The sequence below is a fragment of the Abramis brama genome, assembly GCF_963993115.1.
Source record: "Abramis brama genome assembly, chromosome: 14".
Lineage (NCBI taxonomy): Eukaryota > Metazoa > Chordata > Actinopteri > Cypriniformes > Leuciscidae > Abramis > Abramis brama.
The window spans coordinates 17,827,697-17,855,147 of NC_139976.1; the positions used below are offsets into that span (position 1 = coordinate 17,827,697).

Here is a 27,451-nt window from a genome sequence, read left to right on the forward strand (position 1 = left end):
TCAGTAAATCGAGGAAAAGGAGTTTCCCCACTGCGTATAGCTACGCAATACTCGTTCCCTATCTCAGGGAACTGAGGTTACGATAGTAACCGAGTAGTTATTCAAACTATTTCTTCAATTGTTTTCTATAGGAAAAATGAAATATTTAATCACTGGTGAACTTGCAGCAAGATTTGCTGTGTAGTCTATTTGACTATGTAGCCTATCTTAAAACAGTAAACAAAAAAATAATAATAAAAGTATATTTGTACAAAATTTGTAACTACGCATTGTGAAACGCACTATACAATAGCACTTGATTTGTTTTTACCTCACAAAAATGGAAAACACAGGTTCCACCGAGATTTGAACTCGGATCGCTGGATTCAGAGTCCAGAGTGCTAACCATTACACCATGGAACCATATATTAGCATCACGTGTTTAGATGTATATTTCAATATTATAAACTTGAAAACGCACAGTAAATATATAGAAATTGTTCACTGTGTGGTTAAGCGTTCTACTAATCACATCATATAACAAACAACCAGCGTATAAAATCAGACGTATAATAAAGCCATTTTGGAATATAATATCTAGTTCTCCAGTCCGGATGATGGCGCTAATGCGCTGTTCACGATGAGCAAACCACTGTACACTGGATTTTCTAAGAGGTAAAGAAGGTAAGAAATGCTTTCTTTTGCACACAGCAATGTTCATATAATTGCTTTGAATCTTCGTCTGTATTAGTCATATTTACCATTTATACAGAACTCTCTAAGTTAATGTTCTTCAAAGCTTTGTTTATATGCTTGCACCATTTATGAGTGCGAGTAACAGTAAACCATGTGGTATAATGTTATTATTTGGTGGAAATATTCAAGTAGTTTATTGCTTCTTAAACGTTATTCGCAGTCAACTTTTGGAGCCTGCTGCAGACTGCATTCCCGAAGACGCCGAGGACCTCATATAATAATAAAAAATTACAAATGCCCAACAAATGCGTTGCTTATGGCTGTGGGAAGTTCAGCGGGCAGAATGTCTCAATGTTCAGATTTCCCAAAGACCCAGTGGAGTTCCGCAAATGGGAGAAACAGGTCCAGAAGACCCGCAAAACTTGGGTCGCCAAGACGTACTCCCATTTATGCTCTGAGCACTTCAGCAGGGACTGCTTTGATCCGAAGTCTTATTCCGTTGCAAAGACAATGGGATTTAAAGGGCTGAGACTGAAGGAGGGAGCTGTCCCGACTGTTTTTATCCGACCACCATGCAGTACGAGAAGGAAACCCAGAGTGACCACTGAACCTCAACAGTTTGCATCAGTGAGTGTCTTGAAAAAGCGTGAGGCTGGGAGACATGAGTACTAGGTCAACATTTTAGAATAATCAAGATTTTCACCATGGCTGAATTTATTTGATCAAAAATACAGTAAAAACAATAATATTGTGAAATATTATTACAATATTAAATAACTATAGATTTTGAAATGTACACTCCTGGGCAAACATTTTACCCATAAATCACTGGTCAGGAAGTTAGCAAGAATTGCACAAATACTGTAGATAAAGTAATTTAGTACAAGATAGCCTTTCCCTTTGTTTTCTTTAAATGTTTTAAAAGCTGTGTGGATAAACTTATTCTGCCAAAAACGTCATGTCTTTGATGTTTTTCTGAGACAGCAATGGCTTTTCAATGAGGGCATTTGCTTAAAGCGTAACTCTCGCCTAAATGCAACCTAGGGTATTTTTGTGAATCAACCCGAGACAAACTTTCGTTTAAAAGCATAATTAGGATGGGAATGCCACTTTTAAGATTGACCGTATTTTCGTTTTCGAAATGCGATTCGAAATTCCGAATGGGAATGAACTGACTCCATAGGAGGAAATGTCAGGAAGTTGTAATTTCAATGAAAAGCATGATAACTTAGCCACTTAGCTCATGCAATATCTATTCAAATATTAATAATAAACAAGGGGTTTCATTCAATATATCTAAATATGCAATCTTAGCTGACGTAAACTCTCGCGTGAAACTTTGTTGCCGTATTACGTGAGTGAGTAAGAATGCAGGAGTCTTGCAAGAGACAGGCTTTCCTTTTAGCGTAAATCAAGATGGTTCGTTTTTGTGCTTTTCCTGGGTGTGAGAAGAAGATGAAAAGAAACATCCCAGAAACGTTTCACCGACTGCCGTTTCGGTGCACAAGGGATATACTAAATAGGTGGCTGCTTGTTTTGCAAGTAGACATCAACACGGCGACCGAGACGCTAAGACAGAAGGACTTCAGAGTCTGTAGTGACCACTTTGACGATGGCGACTTCAAGGTGCCTACAACAAAAGGAATACCAAAGAAATCGTTTTTGAGGGAAAATGCTATTCCAAGAGCTGTAGGCCTACAAGTTGCTGCAGAAAGAGTGGAGGTAATGCACTTTTGGTTACTTTTGGGGGTCTTGTGAGTTGCACAGGTAGCCTAACCTGGACGTGTTACAATAGGAGCCATGTTGAAATGGGTGGGGGATAGGATATGGTTGTGCTTATTATTGCTCATGCTGAGCCCATCAATCTTGCACGGCTGACCAAGATTCCCATGATGTCAATAAAGGACAGTAGTAATGTAATTTTGATTACCCAAAAATACATCATGCTTTTCATTGAAATTACAACTTCGTGACATTTCCTCCTATGGAGGTCCTATGGATCTCGCATTCAGAGATAGACTATTTTTGACTGACAAAATGCCAGCGGCCGAAAACAAGAACAACAGCTACAGTGAGTTGCTCAAAACCTTTCTTTTTAGTCAACTCTGTGTACACAAATAATGTGTAGAGCCCCTGGTGATACTTCAAGCAAAGTTTCATGTTGTGTCGAGCCTTCTTAGTGTTTTAAAAATTGCGATTTTGATGCTATCATAGTAGTGCCCCTAGCACTCCCATTCAAAAGGCAATTTGACCAAAAACGAAAATACGGAGAGGCGGTATTAACAATAGAGTGGAACTGAAACGAAATAGGAAGTAAAGGTGATATAACAGATGTGTTATCATTGTTATTTGTGGTAGGACACTTAAAACTGTTGAAGTAGTTACAAGGGGGGAAAACAGTGATGTTAGTTTGTTGTTTTGTTACTAGGGCGCAGCCATCTTGAGCTTCAACGGTCGTGACGTCACTGGCATGATAGACTACCTTGACAGCTCCAGCAAAATGGCATCTGAAGAGCACAACAGATCGAGAGGGGGGTCTTATTGCATTGTCCCCGGCTGCCACCATGAATTGTACAGGACAAAAGCAGCGGGCCTAAACATCCATTACCATCGGTTACCTCTACGGAGAAAGGCAGCCCTACAATCTTGGCTAACAGCCTTAAAACGGGCTAGCCCTCCTACAGCCCCTGGGTTTAGGGTCTGTAGTGCCCACTTCCAAACATCAGACTATGAGGAGAGCTGCACTTTTGATTCGAGTGGTAGACTGATCAAGACCAAGTCGAACAGACTCAAGCCTGAGGCAATACCTTCTGTCTTTGACTTTTCTGGCTACAGTGAAGGGCAAACCGACAGACCGACACAGGGCACCATCACCCCTAGCACTGTTACCCGCAGGAAAAGAGCGCTAAAAGGCATAAGGCAGGCGGAGGACAGAGAGGTAGGTTTAGCTGTTATCCATGATGCTAAATTAAGTCAAAAACTAGTTAGGGTTAGGTTAGGCTAATCAAAATTAAAAAATTGTGATCTGTCTAACAAGCGAATATAACACCTCCGATGCCATCAAGGACAGAATAACCTGTTTGCAAAATGACTGTGGCATAAATGTGACCACAGCGGGTCCTGTAAAAAGTTCTACTCACCCTTTAGTTGTTATCGTGATGTTCACCTTCACCGTAGATCACCTTGCTAAATTAATCCGACATCGAGGATGCTATCCAATATAAGAAATATCCATCAGCGACACCCACAAGATAATTGTTAGTGTGATTTCAGCTGCTTTCAAACTGTGTATGAGAGACGCGGTGGCGCGCATGATAGATTTATTTTGTGTCTTCCCTAGGAATGGGCAGTTTGTGACTTTGCGAGATAAGCAACATAAAGTAGCACTGGTATTACAAAACATTCGGTGGCACAGCACATACCAATCAAATACAGACGTGACACAAATAACACGTTTGAAAAAATATTACTGACTTTAATGTGTTTAATTGATATTTAAAAATATCACAAAACTAGGCTATTTATTTAGGATTTTGTGTCACAATTACATCAGTATAGGTGTTCGATTAATCTGTCAGTCACTACTGGAGGTGTCACAGCATACGGTGACATGGTCCGCGACTCGTGTCAGTCAGGTGTCATGTCAGTGTCAGTGTGTCGCGATAATGTCAGTGACACATGGCACTATCCACTGGCACATAACAATAAAGACCGGATGTGCCAATACGCATAGTGACATGTGCTTCTGTGCGTCAGATGCCATGTCACTTAATGTTAATACTGCTACTGGAAATACGGTCAATCTTAAAAGTGGCGTTTCCATCCTAATTATGCTTTTAAACGAAAGATTCACAAAAAGACCCTAGGTTGCATTTTGGCGAGAGTTACGCTTTAAGGGTAGGTTAGGTAATTTTCAGAGAGGCTAGCAATATCAGGCTAGCTTTGAAAGCATCAAAACACATGAACACGTACATCAGGGAGCACTCATGAGAGATGGCTTTAAACTACCTCATGTCTCAAAGCAAATAACTTTACAATAATAATGAACAAAAAACAACTTAAAGAGTACTGACCTGTACCACCTGACTGCTGCAGATTCATTTCAGTGTTGATAGTGTTGCCATTGCCATGTATAACATTTTTAACACATTTTGATTAATGAATAAATAACTTTGCTCTTTCAAAAGGATGAACAGGACGAGACATTTATGAATGACAATCAGAACGATGGAGAAGAGCAAATATTTGATGGAGCAGACCACAATCAGCCAAATTCCAGCGATGACGGTGTAAATAATCATGTGACACTTTCTTCTCCGGCAGAAAATGATGGAATAGGTGATTCAGAAACCCCTATATTAATGAACTCACACAAGTACATGGAAAAGTGTATGTAAACCCCACTCAATGTCATGTCTCTGCAGTTAAATGTGAAATGTGTGGAGCCAGTGGCACTACAAACACCTTCTTCTCCAAGTCCAAGCGCTTCTGCAGTTTGTCCTGCTCGCGTTCATACTCATCTAACTCCAGAAAAGCCTCAATTCTTGCACGGCTCCAGGTGGGATTTTCTGGAATAGAATTATATACATATTTATTCAAACAGTAATAAAAATGTTTTGTGTCTTTGTATTTAGGGAAGGCCGCCCATAAGGAAGTCATCACACAAACTGGGTCTGAAATCACAGACTGAGGCTCCGCAGTCAAAGGCCAATGAGCAGCATCAGGAGAGCAGAGCAATTGGACAAGATGGTAAGAACACACAAACCCCTTGTTTTTTACTACAGTGAGCTCTACAAATGTCATTTTGACTGTTTTAATGTTCATATTGCCCTGTCTTCTTCCAAGCTACTTTGGCTGGATTTGACTGGGGTAGTTACCTTGAGAAAAGTGGCCTCCTCGCTGCTCCTGTATCCTGCTTCAGACATGTGAGTGATTTCTATCCACCGAACTTCTCCTTCCGGAAATGTACCTGTGATAGATAAATGTGATAGATGTAGTAAACCATGATATATTACCTATATGTGTAAATTTCCTTCACATTATACTTATTGCATTATAATGGTCAATACATTATTGCCCATTTCACAGGCACCACTCTGCGCTCAATGGGACGACATCTATGTGGGGTTAAAAGTGGAGGTTTTGAACACCCATACAGCCTTGCCTAGTAAGGTGTACTGGATCGCCACTGTTGTACAGCTGACAGGTATATAAACTCTTTTGTTTCCTCCACCACAGCTGAATACTACGTCAAATAAATATTATATTTTATTATTTTTATTTATATTAAAGGGGTGGTTGATTATGATTTCACTTTTTTAACTTTAGTTAGTGTGTAATGTTGCTGTTTGAGCATAAACAACATCTGAAAGGTTATGGTGCTCAAAGTTCAAAGCAAAGGGAGATAATTTCTTATAAAGAAATCACTTTTTAAGGACTACAACAAACGGCTGGTAAGGACTACACGACATTCCTCCCGGGTTAGTGACATCATAAACCCCGCCCCCGGGAACTCGAGTTATAGATTATCATGACAGAATATGCTAATCAATGACTAGAAGATCACTACACAAGCTACATAAATTCATCCGCTAACCATTTAGAAATGTTGTCTACATGTTGTCACTTCTTCTTGAGTCTCTCCATCTTGACATAAATCAGAACAAAAAATCTTCATCCTGTTCAAAATGAATGCATTGTGTTTCCTTCTGGAGCATCAGTGAATTTTTTTCATCTTTTGTAATAGTTGAGTATGAGTCCCTCAGTTGTCCTCAGTGTGAAAAGATGAATATTATATTTATACTTAATATTTTATTTTACCCAAGTCTTTAGTTGCAGTCTGAATAGAATGTAACGAGTTTAACAGACTGGTAACCACAAATGAAGAAACAAAAACAATAAAGAAACGATACTCATTAAACAATACAATACTCTTTCTAATTATAAACAAAAAATATAGTGTACTGTGATTCATAAACTCTGGACAGGTTTTTGGAAGTTATTGGTAAATTGAAACCAAGAGGTTTTAATAGTTACACATTTACAGAGTAGTTTGAAATTTAATAAATGTTATTTTAATAAAACATTAGATTATGGGGACTAATGTGATGTTGTGTGATAAATTGACTCATTCTTTGTCATATATTTTGTATGATGTGATGTGTTTCTCTCAGGCTATAAGGCTCTTCTGCGCTTTGAGGGTTTTGAGGATGATGACAGCCATGATCTGTGGTGTAACATAGGCACGGCTGATGTTCATCCTATAGGCTGGTGTGCAGTGAATAGCAAGCTTCTGGTCCCTCCTAAAGGTGAATGTTTACACCGTAGGTCATTAGGTATAAATGCCATAAAAATGCTAAATCTTGACCATTTTGTCCTACAGAGGTCCAACAGCATATTAAAGACTGGAAATCCTACCTGATGGAGAGACTAGTTGGAGCACACACACTTCCTGTTGACTTTCATGTCAAGGTGAAGGCAATGAAAAATTTGTAATCCATTGATGCCATCTGATTTTCTTTAATTGCTGCATAACTGTCTTCCGTCTGTGTTTTTCAGATGGCAGACAGTTTGAGGTGTCCGTTCAGACAGGGGGTTCGTGTGGAGGTGGTCGATCGCTCGCAGGTGAGCCGTACCCGTTTGGCAGTGGTGGATACTGTCATAGGAGGGCGACTCAGACTGCTGTATGAGGATGGGGGACTGGGACCCTCGGGCGAGGTGCTCTCAGATTTCTGGTGTCACACGCAGAGTCCTCTAGTACACCCTGTAGGCTGGTCTGAAAGAGTGGGGCACTCAATCAAAGAAACAGGTGAGAAGAAACTGGCATTTATGGATTGAGTCAAGCCTAGAAACCCACAGATAGACAAAATGTCAGTACAAACATGACGAGTCTGAAAGCTTTACATGAGTTGAAGAATACAGAGCTTCGCACAGGACGTGGGGAGGGAATTTTTTTTTCATGTACTACTGTATTTTTGTATTTTAAAAAAACAAAAAAAATACTTTTACAAGGGAGCATGAAATTTCTTCTCAAATCTTCTATCAATTGGCCTATTTGATCTATCCCTTCACCACTACACTGACTCAGTTGATTAACAATGTTTGATAGCAACAGCTTTTCTCTGCCCAAGTCATGCAATAAATCTGACAACCAGTTAACAGATCAAATATTCACATAAATCCCTGTAATCTCCCAGATGAAGGTTAGTTTTAAAGTAACCAACAGTTTAATGTCTAACAATGAGACATAATTGTATCCTTATTTAGTTACTTGGTGTTTAATTTATTGCATTATTTTGCAGTTTATGCAAAACATTTATGGAAAACTGGCAGCCTGCACGTTTCTTACCTTGACCACCTTCCTCCATATGGATACATTTTCTGTTCTTATCTCAACAGGTCTGGGCAATCTACTGAGTAGGCACCAATCAGAGGCCGTATTTTTATGATGTCATCATGTAGACTTCTTACAAAGTGTTTTAAAAATACAAAACACTAAAGTATTTTGATACAAAATATGAAGCCATTTTCATCAACCCTATCAAATACAAATTACAAAATACTATTTTATATTTGAAATACGTATTTGAAATGCATGTATCATACATACTGCCCATCCCTGCGTGTTGGGCTCCAAAAAAATAGGGATTTAGTGTTGGGATTTAAAAATATATATATTATTTTTGTATGGAGGCCCAAAAAAGAAAAAATGTGGAACAAATCTAAACAACTGTGTGAGATAAAATAGCGAATAAAATACCTTTTGTTTTTCCATATTCTTCACTCTGTATTTTTGTCGTTAGGTTATTTGTAATGATGTCATTTATGGTTTTTCTGTCACAGATGTGAATGTCAACATGGGTAGCCATCCAGCATTTCGTAAAGTCCTTCAAAACAGTGTGCCAGATCAGTTTAAGAAGGTTAGTATTTCATGAACTAAAATATTCTTAAAAAAAAATATTTTTCATATTTTGAAAACATATTTTGTGTTAATGTTAGTTTAAAAATCTTGTCATGTAATCTAGTATGTTTAATTCCTTGCTGTATGCAAACAGTTGAGGACCGTTTATTTGGGAAATACGTTTTTTGAGGAAGGCATGAAACTTGAAGCAGTTGATCCTCTGAACCTTGGGAACATCTGCGTTGCATCAGTCCGTAAGGTACGACACAGCCACTATTTATTTATGACTTTAAATGAATATTGCACATTACCTTGTTGAAAGTAATTGCACTGACCTGGCTTGTCTTATCGCTCAGGTGTTGCTGGATGGATACATCATGGTAGGCATTGATGGTGTCGAGATCGGTGACGGTTCTGACTGGTTTTGCTACCATGCCGGCTCACATGCCATTTTACCTGTTGGATATTGCGAGAGCAACGACATCCCTCTTACTCTACCTCCTGGTAATGTGCTCAACCGATTATTCCAACAAAAATCAAAATTTAAGCTAAAGAGCCTATATTTTCAATTTCATACAGTGTTTGTTGATAGTGTCTACTTTCTCATCAGGCTATGATCATGCTACTTTCACATGGGCAAAATATTTAGAAGAAACAGGAACTCTAGCTGCTCCACGAAGACTTTTCAACACGGTAAACCTTTTATTTTGACAATTGAGCCACATAAAATGTGTTACTGCATCTGTGGGTTGTGTTTTTTAAGCTGGTCTTGTGGTCCCTTCCTCATACGTCTTTCCCAGGATGATGTAGGCCACGGCTTTACCCCAGGTATGAAGCTAGAGGCAGTGGACCTCATGGAGCCCCGGCTGGTGTGTGTGGCCACTGTTAGGCGCTGCGTAGGCCGACTTCTCCTTCTCCACTTTGATGGCTGGGAGCCTGAGTTTGATCAGTGGGTAGACTGTCAGTCTCCTGAAATTTATCCCGTGGGCTGGTGTGAAATCACTGGCTACCAGCTGCAGCCACCCATCGGACCAGGTCGATTATTGTAATTCTCACAGTATTCATATATGCACTCCAAAATTTGGTTTTCATGTTATATTGTGCTCTCTGTGTAGAACCACCTCAGGGTCAGGAACGCTCGAACACAAGCAAAAAGGCAAAACCTTTTATGGGGAAAAGGAGTATGTTTTATTTCATTATATTCTTAGTTTCTTCTTTAAAGAATAAATATTAAATATTCAATTTTGAATGATAAACAGGTAACAGTGTCCTTGTTACATATACATAGTGATAACTATAAATTATGCATAATTACATGCAACTAACCCTCAACCAAATCCTAATCCTTAATATTACTCAGTACTTAACAATGACACCTTAAAATAAAGTGTAACCGATAAACACATGATGGTTACTTTCATAAAATTCCCCTTGAATAGATTTGCATTGTGTTGTCATTATCTTTCCTTCATTCTCTTACTATTCTGTATTTGTCACTGTAGGACGAAGATTTGTAAAGAAAAACACAAATAAATGCACATCTAAAACCCAGCCTACTCAGGGTAATGAGAATCCAGAGACGAATCAACCACAAGAGGCACCAAACGTCACAAATCAACCACGAGAGGCAGGCAAACCCTCCGTCACAGCTCCCATCTTACAAATAAAGGCTGAACCTGAGGACGAAAGTATGTAGCATTTCTTCTTAAAATATAAAATGCATTTATTTTTTAAAATATAGTACTGACATGGCTTCCCTGTCTCTCTCTCTAACAGTTATTGCAGTAAAAGTGAAGGTGGAGGAAATGGAAACCCCCATATTATCCAGTGAACAAAGCAAAGAAAGCGCCAACCCAGCGGCCTTAACAATCTTCAAACAGGAAGACGTCTCGGTTTAACCCACCACCTGTAGTTCCCAGTGATCACTACTTTATTTTTTTGTTTCTTTAATTAAATAACACTGGTAGTTATTTAATTAACCAAACTGTTAGTGTAAAACAACAGGTATAGTTGAGCGATATTGTTATTTTCATACAGTGCACAATTTTTGCAATCTTGTATTAAAATGACATAAGTTGAGTTAAGGCATTTTCTGACTTTAATTCATTTTTCGTAATAGAATTGAAGCTTACAGAGTAATGTAGATGCTTGCAATATGGAATCATTGCATAATATGGAAGATACTGAATTAAAATGACAAATTTTAATTTGTTCTATACCTGCTCATAAGCCTTTAAAGATTCATCATAAATGTTGAAAACAGACATTTTTTAACACACGGTAGATCAGGTTTTAAAAAAGTATTCATTAATATTATAATTTTTATTGACCAGCATAGTACATCGCTTGTAAACTAAAACTGTGCATTAAGCAGGTTAATTGTACACTCTTAAACAGTCATAAATAAACTAGCACCCTCACTGATGTAAACGTAGTTTAAAATAGGGTTAGGGTTTTGTTTATCTAAATCAATAACCGCAGTGTAAATACAGCAGGATCACACTGACTTCCTTTTCTGCACTGTTTTAGGTTTTACACTTTTGCCTTTGGCTCTAACTATCTTAATGACTTTTGGAGGACTGATTAGAGCAGATTCAGTCTTTGTGGCTTTAGTTGGTTTGGGGTGCTGAGTAGGAGGCTTTTCCCCTGGGCAGCTCTTAAAAATATGGACGTCTTTGACCCTTTGACCTCTGAGTTCTGGAGGGTGGCCACAGGTGGCTCTGACTTTCAGATTCACCTGCTCAATCCACCTAGAAGCAGAAGGAACAATAGAAGGGTCATATGTATCATATTGAAGTAAAGGCCTGATATACACTACCAGTCAAAATTTTTGGATTGAAAAGATTTTTAATGTTTTTAAAATTAGTCTCTTTGCTCACCAAGGCTGCATTTATTTGCAAAAACAGTAATATTTTGAAATATTACTATTTAAAATAGCTGTTTTCTATGTGAAGTAAAGTGTCATTTATTCCTGTGACCAAAGCTGACTTTTCAGCATCATTACTCTAGTCTTGAGTGTCACATGATCCTTCAGAAATCATTCTAATTTCATGATTTGATGCTCAAGGAACATTTCATGTTCACATTATCAATGTTGAAAAGTCATTTACATTTTTATTTCAGGATTCTTTGATGAATTTATCACCAACAGTATATTGCTGAAAAGGTATTGCAAACTTTATATTACACTTTATATTATATTACATTTTATTTATATAGATGACATATTTATAAATACAGTAAAAACTAATTGTAAAATACAACCTATTTTAATATATTTATATAGCTCAAAAGCATTTATCTGAAACAGAAAGCTTTTGTAACATTAAACACTACCGTTTAAAAGTCTGGGGTCAGTAATAATTTTAATTTTATCTTTTGGGGGAAATAAAAGAAATCAATACTTTTATTTATCAACGATGAATTAAATTGATCAAAAGTTACAATAAAGACATTTATAATGTTACAAAAGATTCTATTTCAAATAAATGCTGTTCTTTTGAACTTTCTATTCATCAAAGAATCCTGAAAATTGATCATTTTTGAGCATCAAATCCGTATAATTATTAGAATGATTTCTGAAGGATCATGTGACGCTGAAGACCGGAGTAATGATGCTGAAAATTCAGCTTTGATCACAGGAATAAAATATATTTGAAAATATATTAAAATAGAAAACAGTCATTTTAAATTGTAATAATATTTAACAATATTACTGTCGTTGTTTTTTTTTATCTTATCAAATAAATGCAGCCTTGGTGAGCAGAAGAGACTTCTTTTAAAAACATTAAAAATCTTACAGATCCAAAACTTTTGACTGGTAGTGTCCTCGAAGAAAGAACTGGTGTGATGACATTTCAAAGAAAAAAAATCAGGCTAAAACAAAGTTTGTTTGGAGTTTGTTTTGGGAGTCAGAAACAGCTTGCCAAAGCAAACTTTGCTCTGGCTGGTAAAAACCTTCAAACTACCATTTGGTTCATGGCGATTACATAATAGGCAAACATCCACATAGCTACAATCAGATGCTTTCTTAACCGCTGTTTTCTCATCTGTCTTTTTTGTGTTTTTGAGAGAAGTGCTTGAAGCACATATTTACATATTCATCCAGATGCCGTTCTCAGCAGTGTGTGTGGTGTCGGGATGTTCGCCAACAGTATATTGCTGAAAAGGTATTGCAAACTTTATAAGCAAAGAATAAAAAAGGATTTTGCTTTGAGTATTTTGGGGCCTTAAATCACAGGACAGGCAAGATGACAAATATTTATAAATACAGTAAAAACTAATTGTAAAATATTATTACAATTTAAAAAAAACAACCTATTTTAATATATTTTCAAATGTAATTTATTCCTTTGATGGCAAAGCTGAATTTTCAGCAGCCATTATTTCAGTCTTAGGTGTCTCAAGATCCTACAAAATTTGGTAAGAAACATTTCTTATCAATGTTGAAAACAGTTGTGCTGCTTTAATATTCTTGATACATGATAATTATGACATTTAATGTATCACTTTTGATCACTAAAATGCATCTTTGTTAATTAAAGGTCCTCAGTGACCCCTTAATTTTGAACGGTAGTGTACATTTACCAAGCAAAACTCACTTGCGAAGAGGCAGCAGTGGACAATCACAGAGCAGTGGATTCTCTGCCAAGTTTATGACCTCGAGTCCTGTGAGTGGACTCAAGTTCGGCAGCTCCTCAAGCTGGTTCCCTTCAAGAAACAGACTCCGCAGACCAGACCCCAGTCCTGCCAGAGAATCTTTAGATACCTTCAAAAGGAAAGAGAGATTTAAACCGAGTTTGGCATTCTTGCTGTAGCATTAGAAATGGTTTTGTCCTTACCTTTTCTAAACCCATATGATTAAGGTAAAGATGTTTAAGTGTGGCAGCGATTGACTGAAAACCTCCTGCTCCGATCCAGCGAATAGGGTTACGAGAGAGATTAAGCTCTGCTAGGCTGCTGGCTTTAGAAAAGGCCTCACTTGGAACCTCCTTCAGTTTGTTGCTGCCTAGATGAAGAGTATCCAAGTCAGGTGCAGGATCAAAGGCCCTAGGAGCAATCGCTGTGATGGCGTTGGAAGTGAGATAGAGGCCCCTCAGTTTCTTTGCGCCGGTCAGGAGTCCTGCTTCCAGTTTAGCAATATCATTGTCCTCCATGTGGAGAGCCAGCAGACCAGGCAACAGCTTGAATGCTCCTTTGGGGAACTGGGTGAAACGATTCTTTTCCAGATGGAGGTAAGTGAGGCGGGGCAACCCCTTAAACGCCTCGGGACTCAATGAAGTAAGCTCATTTTCTGAGAGGTAGAGATAGACTAGACTCTTCATACCATTGAAAGCCCCATCTTCTACCTCATGGATCTTGCAGCGTTGCAAATGAAGGGAAACCACTTCTGCAACGCCTGGGAAACTGTTCGCTGGGATGTAGTGGAAATGGTTGCCCCGCAAGTCCAGCAAGCGTGTGTTTGGTGAAAAACCACGAGGGATCTTGGTGTGGCCTTTGTTTTCGCAAGAAGAGTGGTGGTTTTCAGCCTGCAAAATGTATGTGGGTCAATGACAATGTGTGTCAGTGTTATTTCAGAATCACTGTTAGACTATTATAGTAGTTGTTAATATTTTGAATTAGATTTTATTTTATTTATTTTCACATTTGTATTTTAATTTTTAAAGTTTTTTTTTTTTTTTTTTGGATGTCTACATAAAGTTTCAGCTTTTAGTTTTAGTTATTTTAGTACTTCAACCTAAAATAAAGGGAAATGATATATAAAATAAGTTTTTGTATTTTATTTAAGTTTGTTTATTTTATTTCAAATAATAAAAATGTTTTATAATACCCCTGAATACTAGTGTTTAAGATAGACATTTTTAATTACATTTTTTTATATAAAAAAAAAGTTTAATTACTCAAAAATGTCATGTGTTGTAACCAGCAGTAAGTGATGACATATCTTTCTTACCTTCATCCTACAACAGTACAAAATAAAAGCGCTATATAGATGCTTCCTTCCTACTATAACATTTTTCTTTCAAGAATTTGATTCTTTTAATTAGGTTTTTTTCTTCATTGTGATTTCAGGACAGTTGTATCAGCCAGAAATTTTTGATTTTATGCCCCCCAAAAAAATATCAAAATGAATTTTAATTCAGAATTTAAAAACATACATCATAAAAGAGGTGCAGTCAAGTCACTGAATATGTGAATTGCATTTTTAAAGTATTTTGGGGGAATAATTGGGGGGGGAAAGAGCGTCATGTCACTGACCTAAAGACCTTTTAGTCACTCTGTAATATTTTTGCATTAACCACAGTAAGTTTTCGCTCACCTCACATTCACAGTTGGCTGGGCATTTGACTTTATCTGGGGGTGGGGTTGTGGGCAGTGTAGGCAGTCTTCTCTGCTCCTCCAGCTCAGCCCTCAACATTGCCTCCTGGCTCTGACATCGCAAATCAACTGGCTGTACCGCTTCCAGATTCTCATCGGACAGATGTGCAGGACCTCCACATGTACCACCCAGGCGAACGCGCTCCCGTATCGCCCACTCGCGCAGAGGCCGCATATAGCAGCTGCAGTAGATGGGGTTGCCTGCCAGGTTGATGCGAGTCAGTTTGGGAGAGCCGGGGGCCATTGGCTGCAGGACGCGCAGCTGGTTATGGCTTAGGTCCAGATGAGTGAGACGGGGAGAGAGCAGGATAGCTGCATTTGAAAAATCTTGCAGGGAGTTGTGATCCAGGAGGAGGTGAGTGAGCTTGGGAATAGATACAGACTCCTCTCCAAGGTAGGTCATGGGGTTGTAGCTTAGCTCTAAGCGAGTTACTTCTGGAAGTCTGGAGAGAAGGAACGAAAATAATGAGTAAAATGAGAGCAAGAAATAATGCTCTGCTTTTAAAATAAGTTTTTGTAAAACTGATTATATATATATATATGTGTGTGTGTGTGTGTGTACGAAGAATTATAGCAGTTCTGAAAGCAAAAGGGGGTCAAAACCACGTACTACATGGCATAGATTCAACAAGGTGCAGGAAACATCCCTCAAGACATTGGTCCATAGTGACATGACAGCATCACTCAGTTGCTGCAGATTTGTCAGCTGCACATCCATGATGCAAATCTCCCATTCCACCACATCCTAAAGGTGCTCTAGTGGATTGCGATCTGGTGACTGTGAAGGCCAGTATAGTGAACTCATTGTCATGTTCAAGAAACCCGTTTTAGATGATTTGAGCTTTGTGACATTGCGCGTTATCCTGCTGGAAGTAGCCATCAGAATACAGTAAGTACACTGTGGTCATAAAGGGATGGACATGGTCAGCAACAATACTTAGGTAGGCTGTGGTGTTTAAATGATGCTCAGTTGTTACTGACAAACTAAGTACACCCTTAGTGCCTCCATAGGAGTTAAGAGGGTGAGTAGCAGTCAGGCGCATCTAATTAAATGCCTTAACTGATCATCAGCAAGCGTGACCAACTCTGTAAAAGCAGACGTTTTTGGCAGTTTACTGGTCTGAAGCATTCAGGTGAGTGTTAACACAATCCCATCAGCAATGATCTTAGAGATGCAATTGTTGCTGCCCATCAGTCTAGGAAGGGTTACAAGGCCATTTCCAAACAATCTGAAGTCCATCATTCTACAGTGAAGAAGATTATTCACAAGTGGAGAACATTTAAGACAGTTGCCAATCTTCCCAAGAGTGGACGTCCCAGCAAATTCACCCAAAGGCCAGACCGTGCACTGATCAGAGATACTGCAAAAACCCAAGAGCTACATATCAGACTCTTCAGGTCTCAGTTAACATGTTAAATGTTAAAGTTCATGACAGTGCAATTAGAAAAAGACTGAACAAGTATGGCTTGTTTAAGTGAATGTGACATGTGAAGGCCAAGTATGGTAACCCATGCTCTGAATTTTTTCTATGCACTTAACCCACTTAAGTTAGTGCACACATATTAGGAGTAGTGAACACACACACACACACAAACACACAATACAAACCATGGACACACACACCCGGAACAGTGGGCAGCCATTTTGCTGTGGCGCCCGGGGAGGGAATGGGAGTTAGGAGCCTTGCTCAAGTCTGACGTCTGACACTCTAACCATTAGGCCACGACTGCCTTGTTTAGAAGGGTGACCAGGAGAAAGCCTCTTCTCTCTAAAAAGAACAAGGCAGCACGGCTTAGGTTTGCAAAGCTGCATCTGAACAAACCAAAAGAATTTTGGAACAATGTCCTTTGGACAGATGAGAAGTGGAGATGTTTGGCCATAATGCACAGTGCCACGTTTGGCGAAAACCAAACACAGCATATCAGTACAAACACCTCGTACCAACTGTCAAGCACGGTGGTGGAGGGGTGTTGATTTGGGCTGGTTTTGAAGCCACAGACTGGGGCACCTTGCAGTCTTTAAATCGACCATGAACTCCTCTGTATACCAAAGTATTCTAGAGTCAAATTAGAGTCCATCTGTCCGACGGCTAAAGCTTGGCCGAAATTGGGCCGTGCAACAGGACAATGATCCAAAGCACAACAACAAATCTTCAACAGAATGGCTGAAAAAGAGAAGAATCAAGGTGTTTCACTGGCCCAGTCAAAGCCCAGACCTCAACCCAATTGAAATGCTTTAACCTTAAGAGAGCTGTGCATAAACAGATGCCCACAAACCTCAATGAACTAAAGCAGCGTTGTAAAGAAGAGTGGGACAAATTCCTCCACAACGACGTGAGACTGATAAAGTCATATTGAAAATGATTACATTAAGTTATTGCTGCTAAAAAAGGTGGTTCCACAAGGTATAAAATCATAGGGGACTTAGTTTGTCACACATGGCTTCTCCATTTTGGCTTTATTTTTGGTACATAAATAATGACACGATGTAATATGTCATGTGTTGTTGTTCATCTGAGGCTGTATTTACCTAATTTTAAGACCTGCTAAAGTCCAGATGATTGCACTTCATTGTTAGTTCACGACACCTAATGCAATAACCATTAAACCCAGAATGTTTCTTGAAGCTCACCGTGTCATTGTCTCAGTGGGAAAGAACTGCAGTGCATTGTTATCCAGGCTCAAACGAGTAAGAGTGAAGAGGCCAGCAAACGCCTCTGTAGCCAGATAATTGAGGGAATTGTGACTGAGACGTAGCCATTTGATGTTCTGCAAACCCTGGAATGCCATGTTAGGAATGTACACCAATTGGTTGTGAGTGAGGGAGAGGAGGTTGAGAAGGCCAAGCTGTGAAAAAGCCCCAGGCTGGATCTCCTCCACTCTATTTCGGTCAATAATCAGCTGCTTCAGTGAGGAAAGCCCATCAAATGACTCCTGGATTGTAAGGAGAGAAAATGATGAGATGCATGCAAAGATTGTCCAGGTTACAGCTACGAAGGCCAATCCATCATGTTTTACCTGGTATAGGATATCAATCTTGTTATTGGCCAGGTTAAGAAAGACCAGCCGGCCAAGTCTGCGGAAGGCTCCTTCCCGAACTCTTCGGATGTTGCTGTTCTGTAGGGACAGGTGGGTGAGGTAAGGTGTGTGTGTGAACGCCCCTGTTGGAAGCTCCTGCAGGTCATTTCCTCTCAGGTCCAGTTTCACTGTTATCTTGGAGATACACAGAACAGAGCATAAAAACAATGCAAGTCATTTTAAAGAAATGCCGCAAAAATAAGGCACTAGTGATCATGGTGTTGCACAGATTACCTCATCAATGGTAGGTGGAACCTCAGTGAGATTCTTGTTGACACAAGCAACCGTGAGCTGGATGTTGTCACAGATACAGAACTTTGGGCATTTGCCTGGCTGCACTGTATGGATCTTCAGGGCAAACAATATTATAACCAGCAACGTGGGAAGGCTATACATCTTTCTGTGTAAAACAAGAGGGGATTTGCAACATCTGAAAGAACTAATTCATTAGCTTTTTGAGTTTTCAGATTACTTTGTAAGAAAAACCTCAGCCAGATTAATTTAAACTTTGCCGGATTAGTTTGCTAATGCTGCAAAATTTGTGGATTTGGTGTGTTGAGCTCCACTGGTATGTTTAAACTGGCTGGATTGGAGGCATTCATATAATTTATGATGCAGCAATGCAACTCCTTCAACGCCTCGCATCTGAATGTCAAAATAAGCACTTAAGGAGCAAACTCCAATGTCAAATTCTGTCATAATAGCCATGTCTACACACAAAGGTGTGTTTTCTAGCAGCAACATATATTTTAAAAATCTTCTAAAATTTGTCATTTTGTGATTTTTTTAACAATAAGTGTAAACAAGTAAATAGACACACTGGGATACAGTAAAACAAGACTCAGCTATACATGACTAACTAAAAGGTAGAACTGTATAGATACAATTTGGCAAGGGTAAGTTGTTTAAAATGCTATTAATTTGATTAAATCAATTTATAGATCAGAATTGTTGTTTAAAACAATAATCTGATATTTATGCATCGCATTGGGCTTCTCCGTTAATGGTTCCGTTTCATAATTGTTTTAGTGTTTACACTTAGTTGAAAACATTTTAATAAACTGTTCCGTGTGACAAGTTACCCCGCAGTGACTAACTGCCTTGCTATTGGGCATGAACGATTCATTTTAGTTTGAAGAGAAATGTTTCTGCTGTTAGTCTCAGCAAATTGAAGTCAATTCTAATTTTAAATGTACAATCATATATTTTGCAACAACAAAACATTCAACAACTTACTCTGAAAAAGCAATAAAGTCTTCAAATATTCGGCACCTTGTCGGTAAGAGTGAATCCTCACTAGCTAATATCCATCAAATGAAAAGTTATGATAGGCCTCAGTAATCGCTCAGTAATAAACAATAGTCTACTTATAAAATAAAATCTTGAATAAATGTAGAGAAAATCATTAAAAAAAACTTAGTTTCTTTAAAAAGAAAAGTGGCAGCGCGGACGAAGGAGCCGAGAAACTGATTTTCAAATGCGAAATATGCTCGTTGAGTCTCAAGAGACTTCAGACCGCTGCTCTGCTGCACACAAAGACGCGCACTGTTCTCAGTCTCCCATAAATACACCGCTGGAGGAGAGAAGGTTCCCTGTAAAGGCTTCAACACCTATATTCCTTTCAGAACCAAGATACTGAGAAAATCGCCCTACAGGTTTGCCGAAGTCCTCAAGGCTCAGTGAACTCGGGGCATTCGTGTTGCTCAGGCGTGGCGTAAAAGGGCAATGGAGTGAGAGCTGACCTACAGGACTTTATAATCACAAGACATCTGTAACTGCGTGAATAACGGGTTTAAATTTGAAAATTTGGAACATTAAACAAACACAGACGACATGATTTTCTTCTCCAGAAAAAAGTTTAATATCAACAAATTGGAATGTTGCAAATATAATATTCAGTGCATACCAGTTATAGTATTAAATATACTAATGTCCAACCATTTTTACTTCACTTTCACTGCTTTCTTCACTTCAATCCAAAGACTCTAAAGGTGATGATACACAGGGCAACTTTTTGAGCAATGTTGCTGGGCAATGTTGCTGTCAACGGGCAACCAGATGAGACACAGGGCCCACGACTGATCTAAATTATCCAGATAGAAATGTATTGCCCATTTTCAATGGGAAAGTGCCCAAGCAACAATCGCTCGGCAAGACTGCCCAGCAACATTGCTCAAAAAGTTGCCCTGTGTATCATCACCTTAAGGTGTTTATACTTGAATTTGGTTTTAAACAAATTCCGCCACCAATATTTCACAATATGGCACATCTAATCAAAGGCATAAGAGAGTGAACATGCTTTATAATCATTGTTCAGAAATTTCACAGCTATAACATTATAATCATTTAAGGTTTAAGCGATAATTAAGCCTTAATTATCATCCAGTGCCTTTTTCCCCCCTATTTTCCCTTTTATGTATAAAAATAGACATAGTATTTCTAAAAAGAGACAAAAGAACAACACTCTTCAAAGCTTCTCCAACTGATTACAGTTCTTCTGTAAGGAAATTCAGTTTGGGTTAGTCATCATGAGGCACTAGTTATCACTGTACTTTGCAGTTGTCTGAGATCTCAATGCCAAAATTGATCCAGAATGGTCTGACCAAAGATCAACTAGATCATTAGTTCAGAGAGTTTCATGTATCCTATCCAGCTTATTTTTTATTATTATTATTTGACCCGTATTAAGTAATTTCAGTGGCTCAAGTAAATATCGGGGGTTAAGATTTAAGCAGTGGTCCTTTTCACCAATGTGGTCTTGAGAGCATCTCTGGCACTGGAGCAGGATTCTAAGACTTTGCCATTTCTGGAAAACAAAACAAATACAAAAAGCTTAAAGTATCATTATTATTACAGTACAGGTGGTCAGAAAAATGCAACAAGACTAGACATACATCATATGTTGAACACAAACTAACCGTGACACAAATGCTTCCAGAATGCCGGCCTGATCCGCTGGGAAAAACTCCTGTGCAGCTGCGTGCTCCAAAGCCAGCAAGTGTCCAGGCAGTACAGATACCTTCTTTATCTTTTTATCTTCACTCTGGAAAAGAAATCAGCAGCAATTCACACCACTGACAAAATAGGGAGAAATGCACGAAAAACTGAACTGAACATCACGTCAGAGTGTGTGGTACCTTTAAAAGTCCCAGGTTCACAATCAGCGAAAAGATCAAACTAGAAGACTGAGAGTGGGAGTTGGAAAAGGCTTTCCTCAACAGGGCATCTATGAAACAAGATGAAAGGCTGCTTTTAAAAACAATGGCATTCAACATTTTCAGTAACAAGCGCTCACCATCATGTTTTTCCTAACCTGTATTGATTTTTTTTTCTTTTGTGGAGCATAAGAGATATTTTGAGATTTTTTTTGAGATTCAAAATATCTTGTTTTGTGCACCGTAAAAAAAAAGTAATCGGAATGACATGAGGATGAGTAAATGTTTGCAGTATTTTCATTTTTAGGTGAACTATCCTATGAAATCTTTACTTGAATGGTAGCAAGTATGTTGCCCATACCAGTGGTCTCGAAAACAGCTTGCTTTACTTCCGGTTCATCTTCATATACTGAGGAGGTCTTGAGAAAAACTTCTGCCACCTTACAAGCATCTGAAACATCAACCTAAGAAAAAAGAGAAAATGATTTCAGGCGGTTGGAGAACAAGTTAAACTGTCCTGATGTACGACCTTACAATTCAACACCGTACCTGCTCAATGAGCTGGATCCTTTTGGCTCCAAAGGATAACAGTTTCTCAGCCGACGGGGAGATGAGGAAGGATGCAAACTCAGAACTGCAGTGAGGCTTTTCCTGTAGACAAGTAAAAATCAGTGGTTTGCCAACGTAAAACAGATAAGCAGCTATTGACGCACATCAGGTTTAGCGGTTGTTTGCTAGGATCACCTTTTCTTCAATGATATCTTTTGTTCCATTGACACCATTTTCCTCTGCATCACCTTCTTCCTTCCCCTCCTCCTCCTCCTCCTCATCATCATCATCATCATCATCCTCATCATCATCTTCATCAGGCTCTCCTTCATCATCACTGCATTAATCACATCTTTCATTACTCTCAGTGTGAAAACATGCATTTGCCTTCAATTTATTTGCACATGACAAATAAGCTACATTTTTCACAAAGACCCAGATATATACCTGAGCGAGCCCAGCAGCTCTTCCATGTTCATGCCCTCCATCGCTTCCCTGAGAGCCTCACAGCCGTCCTCTCCAAAGCAGTTTCCTAAACAAGTTCAAATTACCACAGAATAACTGACTTTGACACCAAAATGAATTCAACAGGACAGAGAAACTATTTAAACAATGCAAGATCGCGTTGTTATTCAGAGGAGTTTCACACTGGCAGTTTAGCTCGAAACAGAGCATGTTCGCATAAAAAGTGGTGGTACTGAACCAGACTACCTGCAGGAGGTGGTCTGAGTTTATTTATGGTTTATTTGAATAGGTACAGATTCAACATACATAGAAAAAAAACTGAAGACAACAGCCATCCAATGCAAGTATCTGTGTTTGTAGTAGGGGTGTGCAAAGCAGCCGGTATTTGTATCTGTATTTGTATTTGTTGAGAGGGGAAAAGTATTTGTATTTGTATTTGTATTTGTATTCGAGTAAAATTCAAAATAGGTGTAAAAATCCAGTTTTTTTGCGTTACACTTCTAATTTACGTTATAGTGCAAGTATTCTTTAATTGTATCCATTATAATAATTATGGATATGCAATATTGGTTGATGTTTTTACATAAATCCAGCAATGAACATGTAACAAGGAACGTCATTGAAAAGAAAATAACATAACAGCCATTACCTACGTTAACGTTACTCTGTCAACAGCCTATTGTCTAAATTACCGAGCTAACAGAGCTACTAGTGTTGTCACGGTACCAAAATTTCAGTATTCGGTACCAATACCTGTGAAAATCCACGGTTCTCGGTAACAATTTCGGTACCAAAGCTTAATTTAGATTAAATTTACATATATTAAAGTGTATATCACGGTTACAAAGATGGAAACTGTAGTATTAAAAACACTTTACAATAAGATTCCATTTGTTAGATAACATTAGATAAAATGACCTAACAATAAACAATAGTTATATACTGTCGCAATTATTCTCCTTGGGGTTAATTTAAAAATACATTTTTAAAATCAAAAGTTAACATTATTTATGTTAACATTATTTAATGCACAATGAATGAAGTGAACAAACATGACCAATCAAGTATTTGTATTAAATAACATTCACAAACATTAATTAATGTTGTAAAAATATATTGTTCACTCAATGTGTTGATGTTAGATAACGCATTAAGTAACGTTAATGAATGGTATCTTATTGTAGTGTTACCAAACAGGAGATAAAACGTGTTTTATTTGACTTGACTGTACTTTTATTTAATCCAAAACTGCATTCATATTTAATTTTAAAAGAGCTTTTTAAACCTGCTAAGAGTTATCCAGCCAAGAATAAGCCTAGAACTGCTTTTCTGACGGACTGATATTAATGACATAATGACGGCTTTTTATTTTATTTCTCATCTCCATAAATATATCTAAAGCTAATGCAAGGGCTAGAAATCAATTAATTCTTTGCTGATACTTCCTTGTCATCATGAAGAGCGCAGTTCGCACCGCTTTCTCCTTTCCACAAGCGCTTGCCCTCCCGTGGCGTCTGTCGTTGCTATCCAGCGCGCCGCTCGCTTCTATTAGGGCGCTTGCCGCGCGACTACATTTGAAATCTGCACGCGCAAAAAATGCGCTATGTGAACTACCCCTTATGACAACGTGACATTAGCCTAATCCAAAATATTTCTGCCACCACATCAGCAGCACCGCCGGTCGCCATGTCTCATGAGGAAACGCAGCTTTTTGATATAAAGTTTTTCTTGTTCCCGAATACAAATATTTTTAAAGTATTTGTTCGAAATAAGTATTCGTAAAAAACACATTATTTGTGCCTTTCCGAATACCGTATTCGGGTTCGGCTCCACCCCTAGTTTGTAGCGAGAGCAAATTTGTAAGGCTTGTCCCTTGTTTGGTTGCAACAAAACTGTGATGTGATTTGATTGAATGTGAAAGCAACGGTCCAGATTTGTTCAGAAAAACACTACAAAACAAGAGGGCCGCAGCATGACTTAAAAGTATTTAAAATAAAAGCATTTAAATGGTCCAGATAATTTTTGCAGCACGTTTCAGTAAAGTTTGTTTTTTGAACCTGTCCGTATGAACTGCAGGCTTTGAAAAAGTTTTGTTAAAATAGGGGTATTAATAGTGGACTGCAAAAACCTCTTGTTCAATTTTAAGGGGTTAAAGGGAGGGTGAAAAAAAAGGGTGTTTCTGTCTCAAATGATTTTAATAATTTAAAAATCAAATCATTAAGTAATGTAAATATGATGTATAATATAATATATATATATATATATATATATATATATATATATATATATATATATATATATATATATATAAACATTATATAATTATAAAATGCTTTGAGTGAGGCCTATGTATGTAGTAATAAAATACTATGACAGCAAAAAATACTTTACCATTAAGGTCCAGTTTCTCCAGATCAGCTTTGCCTTGAACAGCCTTTGCAACTACCAAAGCCGCAGCTTCGCAAATCTCTCCAAATGACAAATTCAGCTCCTACACAAGAGATTTTTTTTTAGAATGCCTATTACAAAAAACACTAAGATGTTGAGTTATTGAAAGGAAATGTTTATGTGCGTTTTATCAAGATTTAATGTTGGTATTATGCATTAACTAACCCTGAGGAATGGCAGACCCTCTCTAAGGGCCCCTGCTATAGCAATAGCACCTTCTGAGCGTACCAGACAGTCCCCAAAATTGATGACCTTCAGACAACGGAGGTGCCTAATGCCCTGAAAATGGAAGAAATCACACACAGCCAATAATGAACATGTGTTTTAGTCAGAAACATTTTCTACATGATGCAGAGACATATTGCACAACATACCTCTGCCATTGCTATCGATCCTCTCTTAGTAAAAGTGTTGTCATTGAGGTTGAGGACCTGGAGGTTTGGGTTGTGCTTCATGGCAGCGGCTAAAGCCGTGACACCAGGATGGTTGATTCCATTCTGTGGCATATGGACCTCCTCAAGACTGCCTAACACCTGTGACAAACAGAACAAATGTAGAACAAAAGAAAAACATAAAATACTTTTATTTTATTACACAGGGTAATGTTTTTGAAAGAAGTCTCTTATGCATACAGAGTAAAAATAGTAATATTGTGAAATATTCTAACAATTATTTTAATTTTATTATGATATATTTTAAAATGCACTTTATTCCTATGATAGCAAAGCTGAATTTTCAGCTTGTTCTCTATACATAAACATGACCTTCCGTTGGGAATAACGTTAATGATGATTCATCAGTCATTTCTAGTCTTCTGCTGTCCAGGTTTTATGATCATCTTTTCGTGATTAAAGGTTTAGCAATTGCAGCTCTTCCATGGATGTTTACCATGTGAAGTTGTTTGCGGACTGTTTTACCTTAAATGCTTTGGCAAGTGCAGTGGCACCATTATTCTCCAGACGATTACGTCCAGCTATGAAGACTTTTAACTTCAGGGGGGAGCCAGCTGCACTAGACTGCTTGTAGCATTCAGTCAATGCAGAAGCCAGGACCTTTAAGAACAAACATCAATAATTAAAATCACATACTCCCTCTTTTCCATGAGTTTCAAAAAGCCTTGACATGTTAAAAACATCTCACTAACATAAACAAAGGATGACGAGTTTGTCTTAAAAAGTTGCATCTCAGCATCTCTGAGTTAATCTCAGACTAAACTTACCATCCCCCCTCCAATGCCCATGCCACAATTATTAAGCCTGAGCTCACGTAAGGTGTAGCACACAGGGCTCTTCAGGAGGCTTTCAATTCCTTTTACACCATCAGGGCCAAAAGCATTGTCGCTCAGGTCCAGCTGAGTCAGTCTGGCCCCTGATGTCATCAAAGCATTGCCCAATGATTTCTAGAGGATTTGAATCAAATGTTGGAAATAAGATATTTACTCATAGCAATTACATCAAACTGAACTTTTTTAGATTAATATCTTCTTACCAGAGCAGGTGGAATTTCAGAGCGAAGGCGACCCGTGAACATGTCACTCCAATGACATTGCTTTAAAAATAAAAAAAATAAATAAATAAATAAATTTAAATACAGCAAATAGCACATCAGAGTGAAATTGTCTAATGGCCATTTAAAAGTACCTCCAATTCACTTTTAGCTTCAAGAGCCTTGGAAATGGCCTGTGCTGCTTCAACCCCCAGTGTGTTTCCCTCTAATCTGAGAGACTGCAAACCCTGACACTGTTCAATCTCCTTCACCATCTCTTTCACTGCAACATCACAGAAAAGGAGGGAAAATTATGAGTGTTGATGCACTGAGACATGGCGAATGTAAACATTTGCTAACAGAGAGGTTTACTCACCCGACTCAGCATTGTCCAACTTCAGCCCTCGTCCCTTATAACTTAATTCCACTTCTCCAACATGAGTCTTGGCCAGAGCCTCTGTAATCTGAGCAATATCTCCAGAGGCCATTGCGTTCCCTTTGCTTTATGTACTGTTAAAGTTATTCAAACATGAACAGGTCACAAAAATAGCACCAACATATACACTCCACTTCATACAACTGCTAGATCTCGCAAGCATGTGTATTTATGCATATATATAATTACATCCACACTTTTTAACTCATTAACAGGAATGTAACATTAGCTCAATATGCTAGCCTGTCACTGTACATATAATTAAATACCGACGATGAAAACGTTCATTTTACAATGGGCTGTTGCACCTTACATCTCGATAAACCCCAAAAAGATGATGCTGAGCTCACTTTGTCCCACAAAGTTAACGTGCTAATATTATGTACACTGGCTGATACACACCGCTCAGGCTAGCTCAGAGAATTAGCTACCTAGCTTTGATCTCATACATTACCTCAAACTAGCCATTAAAGCGCAGCAACCTAAGTTAAATCTGAAAAATAAAATCATATAGAATTTTTATACTTAAGAATATTTACCTTTCACCTGGGCTCAGTTATTAACGGAGGAGAGCAGATAACTAGCCTGACTAGAACAGAACCATCACAACAGGACGCACATGGAGGCGGCAGTTCTTTGAAAGTGCCGGTGTCACGTTCTTTCATAATAAAAGCTCCAACAGTCCTGTTATGACTTTTTGAATGTTATGAAATTACTGCACGTACTGAATACACAATTATTTATATGATAAAAATTATTATATATATATTTTTTTTTATAAATGTCTAAACTAGGGAATTTAACACAAACACCGATTAATACGTAAATGTGTATGTTTTCTGATTAGCGAGTAATAATTATCTATTAATTATATGCATCAGA

General features: G+C 38.2%; 3 protein-coding genes across 8 annotated transcripts; 1 reads left to right on the forward strand and 2 right to left on the reverse strand.

The window, feature by feature from the left end:
• The first annotated feature begins 605 nt into the window (after positions 1-605).
• On the forward strand, positions 606-10,664 carry l3mbtl2 (L3MBTL histone methyl-lysine binding protein 2). Of its 4 annotated transcripts, none has more exons than XM_084134544.1 (19): positions 606-663; positions 896-1,302; positions 3,104-3,613; positions 4,863-5,013; positions 5,100-5,233; positions 5,310-5,424; positions 5,521-5,600; positions 5,764-5,881; positions 6,849-6,983; positions 7,058-7,146; positions 7,234-7,483; positions 8,518-8,594; positions 8,730-8,834; positions 8,932-9,079; positions 9,186-9,268; positions 9,376-9,610; positions 9,691-9,756; positions 10,078-10,263; positions 10,352-10,664. In XM_084134544.1, exons 2-19 carry the CDS (start codon positions 970-972, stop codon positions 10,471-10,473), a joined length of 2,937 nt encoding a protein of 978 aa, XP_083990670.1. In that variant the 5' UTR covers positions 606-663; positions 896-969; the 3' UTR covers positions 10,474-10,664. The 4 variants fall into 4 exon arrangements, with proteins under 4 accessions (XP_083990670.1, XP_083990673.1, XP_083990672.1 ...); XM_084134545.1 differs by having other exon boundaries at positions 636-663; positions 896-2,397; XM_084134547.1 differs by lacking the exon at positions 3,104-3,613 and having other exon boundaries at positions 608-654.
• Positions 10,656-19,712, reverse strand: chadlb (chondroadherin-like b). Its single transcript, XM_084134548.1, has 8 exons — positions 19,268-19,712; positions 18,266-18,431; positions 17,972-18,166; positions 17,586-17,887; positions 14,895-15,396; positions 13,417-14,103; positions 13,177-13,343; positions 10,656-11,325 (listed from the first exon to the last, which is right to left on the reverse strand). Exons 2-8 carry the CDS (start codon positions 18,425-18,427, stop codon positions 11,073-11,075), a joined length of 2,268 nt encoding a protein of 755 aa, XP_083990674.1. The 5' UTR covers positions 18,428-18,431; positions 19,268-19,712; the 3' UTR covers positions 10,656-11,072.
• Positions 19,713-19,872: 160 nt separating this feature from the next.
• rangap1b (Ran GTPase activating protein 1b) lies at positions 19,873-27,213 on the reverse strand. Of its 3 annotated transcripts, none has more exons than XR_014608914.1 (17): positions 27,109-27,213; positions 26,510-26,643; positions 26,289-26,416; positions 26,137-26,196; positions 25,868-26,047; positions 25,566-25,700; positions 25,023-25,181; positions 24,814-24,927; positions 24,592-24,691; positions 22,183-22,267; positions 21,931-22,072; positions 21,736-21,837; positions 21,548-21,650; positions 21,169-21,257; positions 20,950-21,074; positions 20,232-20,837; positions 19,873-20,016 (listed from the first exon to the last, which is right to left on the reverse strand). XR_014608914.1 is itself a non-coding variant. In XM_084134679.1 (16 exons), the coding sequence occupies exons 2-16, from the start codon at positions 26,619-26,621 to the stop codon at positions 20,759-20,761; spliced, it is 1,713 nt and encodes a 570-aa protein (XP_083990805.1). In that variant the 5' UTR covers positions 26,622-26,643; positions 27,109-27,213; the 3' UTR covers positions 19,876-20,758. The 3 variants fall into 3 exon arrangements, 1 of the variants encoding a protein (XP_083990805.1); XR_014608915.1 differs by having other exon boundaries at positions 19,876-20,058; positions 20,217-20,837; XM_084134679.1 differs by having other exon boundaries at positions 19,876-20,837.
• Between the last annotated feature and the right edge of the window lie 238 nt (positions 27,214-27,451).

Coding starts and splice junctions, on each gene's coding strand:
- l3mbtl2 (XM_084134544.1), top strand. CDS start 970: ATGCCCAACAAATGCGTTGCTTATGGCTGTGGGAAGTTCAGCGGGCAG. Junction 7,147..7,233: donor CTGTTGACTTTCATGTCAAG/GTGAAGGCAATG, acceptor TGTGTTTTTCAG/ATGGCAGACAGTTTGAGGTG. Junction 8,835..8,931: donor GCGTTGCATCAGTCCGTAAG/GTACGACACAGC, acceptor CTTATCGCTCAG/GTGTTGCTGGATGGATACAT.
- chadlb (XM_084134548.1), bottom strand. CDS start 18,427: ATGTATAGCCTTCCCACGTTGCTGGTTATAATATTGTTTGCCCTGAAG. Junction 17,888..17,971: donor AGATTGATATCCTATACCAG/GTAAAACATGAT, acceptor CTTACAATCCAG/GAGTCATTTGATGGGCTTTC. Junction 14,104..14,894: donor CAGCCAACTGTGAATGTGAG/GTGAGCGAAAAC, acceptor TACATTTTGCAG/GCTGAAAACCACCACTCTTC.
- rangap1b (XM_084134679.1), bottom strand. CDS start 26,621: ATGGCCTCTGGAGATATTGCTCAGATTACAGAGGCTCTGGCCAAGACT. Junction 21,838..21,930: donor AAGATATCATTGAAGAAAAG/GTGATCCTAGCA, acceptor ACTTGTCTACAG/GAAAAGCCTCACTGCAGTTC. Junction 21,651..21,735: donor GGATCCAGCTCATTGAGCAG/GTACGGTGTTGA, acceptor CTTTTTTCTTAG/GTTGATGTTTCAGATGCTTG.